This window comes from Chaetura pelagica, unplaced genomic scaffold, assembly GCF_000747805.2.
Source record: "Chaetura pelagica isolate M959 unplaced genomic scaffold, ChaPel_1.0 scaffold590, whole genome shotgun sequence".
In the NCBI taxonomy this organism is placed as follows: Eukaryota; Metazoa; Chordata; class Aves; order Apodiformes; family Apodidae; genus Chaetura; species Chaetura pelagica.
In genome coordinates this window covers 67,249-74,439 of record NW_009951804.1, presented here as the reverse complement: position 1 = coordinate 74,439, position 7,191 = coordinate 67,249, and the positions used below count along the sequence as shown (strand labels likewise).

The 7,191-nt window shown below is 56.3% G+C and overlaps 2 protein-coding genes across 2 annotated transcripts in view; one reads left to right on the top strand and one right to left on the bottom strand.

The window, feature by feature from the left end:
- Window positions 1-534, top strand: part of STX1A (syntaxin 1A (brain)) — a 65,989-nt gene extending 65,455 nt beyond the window's left edge. Inside the window, exons 10-11 of the mRNA XM_010007804.1 lie at window positions 181-326; window positions 395-534. Of these exons, the coding sequence (XP_010006106.1) occupies window positions 181-326; window positions 395-534 (286 nt within the window). The remainder of the gene's footprint in view (window positions 1-180; window positions 327-394) is intronic.
- A 2,553-nt stretch (window positions 535-3,087) lies between these two features.
- The window catches only part of WBSCR22 (Williams Beuren syndrome chromosome region 22), a 7,373-nt gene continuing 3,269 nt past the window's right edge, over window positions 3,088-7,191 (bottom strand). Inside the window, exons 4-10 of the mRNA XM_010007752.1 lie at window positions 6,381-6,477; window positions 5,996-6,046; window positions 4,959-5,044; window positions 4,715-4,760; window positions 4,345-4,406; window positions 3,263-3,352; window positions 3,088-3,142 (exon numbers count right to left, since the gene is read on the bottom strand). Of these exons, the coding sequence (XP_010006054.1) occupies window positions 3,088-3,142; window positions 3,263-3,352; window positions 4,345-4,406; window positions 4,715-4,760; window positions 4,959-5,044; window positions 5,996-6,046; window positions 6,381-6,477 (487 nt within the window). The remainder of the gene's footprint in view (window positions 3,143-3,262; window positions 3,353-4,344; window positions 4,407-4,714; window positions 4,761-4,958; window positions 5,045-5,995; window positions 6,047-6,380; window positions 6,478-7,191) is intronic.

Sequence of the window (7,191 nt, the reverse complement as noted above, 5' to 3'; positions counted from 1 at the left end):
CTCCCTGCTGCTCCATCCCTGCTTCTCCATCTCAGCTGTGGAACTCCATGCCTGCTGTTCCATCCCTGCTGCTCCCTCCCAGCTATGGGGCTCCACCCCTGCTGCTCCATCCCAGCTGTGGGGCTCTATTCCAGCATTCCCTGCTGCCCCCTCCCTTGGCCAGCCCTTGCCCTGGTGCAGGTGCCAGAGGCTGGATGTGCCGGATGGAGCAGTGTGGGTTGAGGAGCTGCTGCTTGGGGTCATCATGGTTGCTTGGGAAGGGGGACAGGCCTCGCTGGGACCTGTGCTGCACTCTGGTGCTGGCCTGGCAGGGCAAGAGGGTACAGGTACTCGAAGGGCAGCACGTTTCCCTGGCCACTTGCCCTTCCCCAGTGCCTCATCCCTCTGTTCACAGCCTTGGCACTTGGTGGCCCTGGCTCCTGCTACCCCCAGGCCTGGGCTCTGGCTGTGAAGGTTTGGGGCTGGCTCCGATGCCTGCAGCCCATGGCATTGCTTGCCTGGGTGCAGGGCTTCCAGCCTCACTTCTCCATGTAGGCACCCATGGCTGGGGCCTGGAGGCAGTTGGGTTTTCTCCTGTCATGGTCCCAGGAGCAGCCCCTTGTGTGGCACCTCCTCCAAGCAAGGAGCAGCAGCCTGCCTCCTCCTCCTCCTCCTCCATCCTACCAGCTCTGGAGCAGGGCACTGCCTGACTGCTCCTTCCATCTCTTCATCACCTCTTGGCATGTGCCTGCCCCTGCCATCTCCTCCTGGGACAGTGTCCTGCCTGCTCATCCCCTGCATCAGCCAGCAAGGCCCCATGCTCGTGGGGTGCTGTGGGAGCAGCAGGTGCCCTGTTCCCTCTGCTGGGCCCACTACATGGACACAGTCACTGTGGGGTGGCCTGAGCCTGCTGGCAGTTCGGAGGGGCCCTTTGTTGCCACTGTCCATTCTTCTCGGGCTAGAGGGCAGGGCTCTGCCCTCATGTTCCTCTGGAGACTCCAGGGCTTTCTTCCCCAAAGGGCTGTCAGGCCCTGGCTCAGGCTGCCTAGGGCAGTGGTGGGGTCTCCATCCCTGGAGGGATTCAAAAGCTCTAGATGTGGTGCTGAGGGACATGGGCCAGTGGTGGGTTAACAGTGGGACTTGATGTTCTTAAAGGTCTTTTCCAACCCAAATGATTCTGTGGTTCAGCCACCCTTGGAAAGTGTCCAACCTGGTCCCCTGCCCAAGCCCCCAGCAGGTGCAGCTTTAGGAACCTCTGAGACTGGAAGGCCCCTTCTTTCCCAGTCCCACATCTCATGTGAGCTGCAGCCTGTGTGTGCCAAAGGGCTGGGGGAACCAGGACCCCCCCCCAGCAGGGCTGGGCTGGCTCTGGAGCCCCCACTGCAGGGCAGGGGGCAGGCCTGGGCAGGATGTCTGGTGACAGGAAAGGGAGCTGGAGGTGACACTCAAGCACCTGCTGCTCCTGTCCCTGTGCAGCTCCTGCCACCACAGCCTGCACTCTGCTCTGTGCTGGGACCCTTCCCTGGGAAGCAATAACGTGGGCAGGCACAGCAGCTCCTCAGCCCCCCTGCAGCCAGGCCCACTGCTAGCACAAGGTGACCTGTTTTAATTTCTTCTCCCAAGCAGCCCCTCTTGTGGCAGACACTCCCAGGACACCAGGGCTGTGGCCCATCCCCCCCAAAGCATGAAGCCAAGAACAGCACGGGGGGGAGCATCGATTCTGGCACTTGCTCCTTGCTTATCGGTCCCACCACTGCCAGCAGGAGCTGGGTAGGGAGCTGTTGGACCACGGCTGGTGTCCTGAGGGTGGTGGGGAGAGGCTGGGGAGAGGGAGGAGCAGGTGACCATTGGTGCCCCACAGGCAGGCTCATGCTGTCCTCTGAGGGGAGGGTGTTTTGGTGCAATAATTACCCCTGCACTATGGGAAGCCCCGTTCAGTTTCTTTTTTCCCTAGCTGTCGTTGCATGTACAGACCAAATCACCAACAGTGTGGTTGTGCTTTGGGGAGCCACGTCACTTTTTTTCTTTCCAGCCCCAGCCCCCTCCCTCCCCTAGACCTCAGACCACTTGTCCTTTGGGTTCCCCCACCTCTGCTCCAGGTGCCAGCTGCCCTCCCAGCGTGGCCATGCAGTATTCCCCCAGCAGCGTGGGGCACACGCAGCTTGCACTCGAACTGGGGATTGGTTTGGGTTTGGTTTGGTTTTGGGTTTTTTTTTAATTTATTTATTTTTTGTAATTCATGTACTTGAAGGCTTTCCAAGCCCCCTGTGGAGTTGTACTGTTGCTGTACTGTGAGCTAAGTGTCCTTGTTTTCTATGTGGATCTTGACCCTGGCTTGCTGTCTCACTGGGCTGGATGACACTGTATGTTGCCTCTTTTCTCCTTCCCCCTTTCCCCCACTGCTAGCCTCCCTTTCTTCTCCCAAAGCTTTGGGTGCAAAACAGCTTCCCATTTTGTGGAATTTTTATGTAGAATAAACATTTGTAACTGTAAATCTCTGCCTGGTACCTCTCTGTTCTAGGGGAAGGGAGGAAGTGATGGGGAGCAAGGGCTGGGGGTGTGGACAATCCCAGCACCCTGGGAGCACTAAAACACCCAGGGGGGCCTGTGGTGAAGCACCCACTGGAGCAATTGCCACAGGAAGAACACTTCTGCCAGGAGGAAGATCTGCCCTTAAGGGACACACACCTTCATACTGCCCCACTCCCTGCCTTCAGGCAGAGGAGAAGCTGGCAAGGTGCTATATTCCCACCTCAGTACGCCCCTGCACTGAGGACACAGGAGAGCAACAACACTTGGGACTCATTAACTGTTTAGTAAGGAGGCTGGATAGAATGTTCTGGCTCTCCTGGAGCTCCCCGTGGAGCTCCCTGCACTCTCAGGAAGGAAAGCAATGGCATTGCAGACACCAAGTGGCCAGAGCAGTCTGCCACTCTACCTTCACCAAGTGAAGAGGGCAGGAAGCTGGGCAGTTGGGCAGCAGTGGAGCCAGTTCCCACCTCCAAGAGCCACGATCCCTGTCCCAGCAGGGAACCACCTGTGCCGCCCACGGGGGGATCAGTGCAGGGACCATCACACCTTCTTCCACCCCAGCAGTGTCCGAGCAGTTCAGAAACGAGGGCGGCGCTTCCGACCCGTGTATTTGGTGTCCGCTCGCACTTCCCTGCGGGAACAGAAGGAGGCGGGTCAGCAGAGGGGAGAGGAGCAGCGGGTGGCTCAGCACAGCGCGATCCGGCAGGAGCTGGAACTGCAGGGCCCGCCTCAGGGACCCAGCTGGACTTACTTGCCCTGTCGTCGTCTACGCTCCTTCTTCTCAAGGATCCAGTCCCGGCTCTTCTTCACAGACTTGCCCTTCATGTTTGTGAACCGTGTCCTGCAGAGAAAGTAGGCAGGGGCTGGAGAGGAGTGGAGGTGCAGGCACGGAGCTCTGCCCTGGATTGGCCAGGGCTTGCCCTCTGCCTCCCAAGGCAGCCAGCAACCCTCCCACCACCCCTGGGATGAACGAGGCTCAGGCAGCACTGGAGCAGGTGGCCAAAGAGCCCAACTCCAGATGCCCTGGGGGGAGGAGGCTCCTTCCAGCCCCTGCTCTGAGCCAGGAGGTGCCCACCCTCCATTGCTCCCTGTGCTCCATCTGACACACCAGCTGGGATCTCAGGGGAACATGGGCTCAAGCACAACCAAACACCTTCTCCTTGTCTGCTCTACTCTGAACAAAGCAGAAAAAGCCTCTAGCTTGCCAATGAGTTGCCTGTTATGCTATTGCCCTCCAAGACCAGGTACCCCCTGGACTACCTGAGCAGAGAACAGTGATGTAAGAGGCAGGAAAACATGGCAGCCACAAGCTCTGGGCGACCATGACGACTTTCCTCTATCTTTTGTTCTCTGTCTCTCCCACTGGCTGCAGGAGGGGCTGCTCCCTGCACCACTGCCATGGGAGGAGACCTGGCCAGTAGGAGAAACCCTCCAGCTCACTGCTGAGCAGAGCTAAGCAGAGTTTGACAGCAGAAGACAGGGAACACCAGGCTTCAGGCACAGCATCCTGCCTTCCCAGCAACCAAAGCCATGCTTGGTATCACCAGCACCTTCCCCTTCCCACTGCCCAGGATGCAGCACTGAGCCACAGCCAGTGCTGGACAGACACCTCCAACTCCAGGGCAAGCATCAAGCCCACAGCAAAGGCCTCCAAAACAACACACTGTGCTGCTTGTGTCTGGGGGCCTCCCACAGGACAAAACAGCACCCATCTGAGCTGCCTCCTGCTCCCTTCCCTTCAGTCACCTCTCCCTGGCAGTGCTGTGCTCCCGTCAGCAAATCCCAGCCCTTACACCCCCTCCACTCCTTCCAGCTTCACCCCACACACAATACCTCTTGTTGGTGAACTTGGCCTGCTGTATCTCTTCTCCATCAGCACATTCAGTACCAAGGCCCTGAAAAGCAGGATTTGGAAGCTCTGCTCTCCTCTGGAGTAGACAGACTCATGCCATCTAAAATAAGGAACCCAGGGCTCTGCAAGGGGAAGCACTGGAGCAGGAAGAAACTGGCCGTGCATAAATAAATGGTGGCAAAGAAATCAAACCTCAGGGAGAGAGGCCTTGGTGAGACTGACAGCAAATGTGTAAATGAAGTCACATCTACGTGTGCAGAGCTGCCACACTGTGACTTTCCCTCACCCACAGCTCCTCCACATCACCCAGCAGCCAGGAAGGCAACCCTGCTGCCTCAGGGAGGTCCTCACCTTCGGTAACGTGCCAGGTGTTCCAACGAAGAGACAAAGGAAGAACCTGAAAGAGCAAGAAGGAGGAGCATGAAGCGGGGATTCAGCACGAGCTTGTTTATAACAGGGTCAGATCTGAGCTGTAACCTCTGCCCAGGACTATCATGGGAGAGAGTAAGTCTGGGGAAAAAAAAAAAATAAAAAAAATAAAAAAATCACTGCTAAACCCAGGCCTCACCCCCAAACACAGAGACACAGGACTCACTTCTTGGCTTTGGCACTGTTGGGGTAATCCACCACCATCCCCCCAGTAAAGCCAGCTCTCATGGCCTGGGCTGTAATGAGCTCCAGCTGGAAAAAGAAGTACGTGTAGAAGTTACTTAGGTGTCATCCCCCAGCAATGCCCAGGAGACCTCTGGGCTTAACCACAGCTACCTGAGCATGCCAGGAGTTGTTCCTGCTCCTGTCAAACTCCTCACCAAGCTCCCAGTTCTCATAGTCCCACCATCTGGACACCAGTCTGCTGCCTTCAGTTGGTTCTCCCTGCTCCTGACTCTAGCCTGGGCACTCTAGGAGAGGAACACTGGGCAGGAACTGTCAGCCCTAGGGAGTCACAGGAGGTGTCAATGACTACAGGCCAGTCTGCAAAGCCAGTCACATGGGGGAAAAGCCAGGACAGCAGATTCAGATCATGTCCTGCTACTTTCTTTGATTTTAAAGCTCAGCCCAAGACAATCTGTGAAGCAACATAAATTGCAGAGGTCCCTGGGCTCTTGAGGAGCTTTAGAGCTGGCGGGAAGGGCAGAGAGACAGACACAAAGTGGAGAAACTGGAAAAAGCCCCAGAGACCTGGGGCTGTTCAGTCTAGAGAGGAGAAGGCTGAGGGGGGATCTAATGAATGTCTATCAATACATGAGGGCAGCAAGAAGGCAGGACAAGCTCTTGTCACTTGTGCCCTGGGACAGGACGAGGGGCAATGGATTCAAACTGGAGCCCAGGAAGTTCCACCTCAACATGAGGAAGAACTTCTTTCCTGTGAGGGTGACAGAGCCCTGGGACAGGCTGCCCAGAGAGGCTGTGGAGGCTCCTTCTCTGGAGACTTTCCAGACCTGTCTGGATGCCTTTCTGAGTGACCTGCCCTAAATTTGGTCCTGCTCTGGCAGGGGGTTGGACTCGATGATCTTCAGAGGTCCCTTCCAACCCCAACATTCTGTGATTCTGTGCAATATGATGCACTCAGAACCCCAAGCAGCACAGGACTCCTTTGCCTGTATCTCCTCCCTGCTGCCTGGTGTCCTGTACCTGTTCTGAGTTCTCAGGGTACAGCTGCAGGACAGCTCTGGATCCTCGGGCCTGCAGGAGATAAAAGTTGGTCACAAAAACCCCACCAGTCACCCAGTCCCAAGCCCAGACATGAGCATCTACCTCCCCAAAAGCTCCCAAAGGACTCTCCCAGGGGACCTGCTCAGGCTGCAGAGCCAGCTCCTCAACAGCAGAGCAAGGGGGTGACAGCAGGGAGCACCAGACACCCCACGGGCAGGCAAGGGGACAGGCAGTGGATTCTCCTGCCAGCCCTCTGCTTCACAGAAGCATTTAATAAAAATGCTTGGCTTCAAACCCCTTCTGAAGGGCACCAGTGAGGGTGTAAGAGCAAGCAGAGGCCTGGCTGGGGGAACGTGGCACTTACCAGGGCAGCATAAAGAGTTGAGAAGAACTTATAGAGGCGCTTTGGAGGGCTGTGGGATTTCTTGTCAGCATTGCAGAGCCACTGCACTGCAGAGATACTGAGAGAGAAAACAAGAGCCTGGAATGCTGAGCCCTCCTGCAGGGCCTCTCACCTCCCTTTCAGTTTGCTTCCAGCACTAATCCCGTGCCAGGCTCCAGGAAAACCATTTCCTTGTTTCCAGGTAGCTTTGCCTTCTGTTCTGCAGCTACACAAACCCCTCTGCCACAGCCCAAAGAGCTGCTGCAGTTACTCCAGCTCAGCAGAATCACCAAACACTCAGGAGCACAGCTGTGGCCCTTGCACGGCCAGGCAGATGTTGCCACTGAGCAATCCCAAACAAAACATATGGATCCACAACAGACAGTCCCTGCTCCTTCCCAGCACCTTTCTGAAGTCTTCTGTAAGCAGAAAAGTGTTTCTGTCTCCTTCACCTAGCTCTTCACCCCAAACCCATCTATCAAACCTTTGATCCAGGGACAGACCCTGCAGCTGAGCAGCAGTACAGACATATTTTGTTTTCCTCCTCAGAGAAGGTCTCAACCCTCCTGACAAAATCCAAAATTTTACTTCATTTACTTCCATAAACTTCCTAGCTCACCAGCACAAAAAAAAAAGAGACAAGCATTGCTTGAGAAACAGCTGCCAGGAGCTGCTGCTGCCACCCAGGATCTCAGCAGTTTGTCCTGGAGAGGTGGAGTCAAGTTGCAGGGAGCAAAAGGAGCAACTGATCAGGAGAGTCACACTCATCTGACACCCCCCCCCCCCACCACCA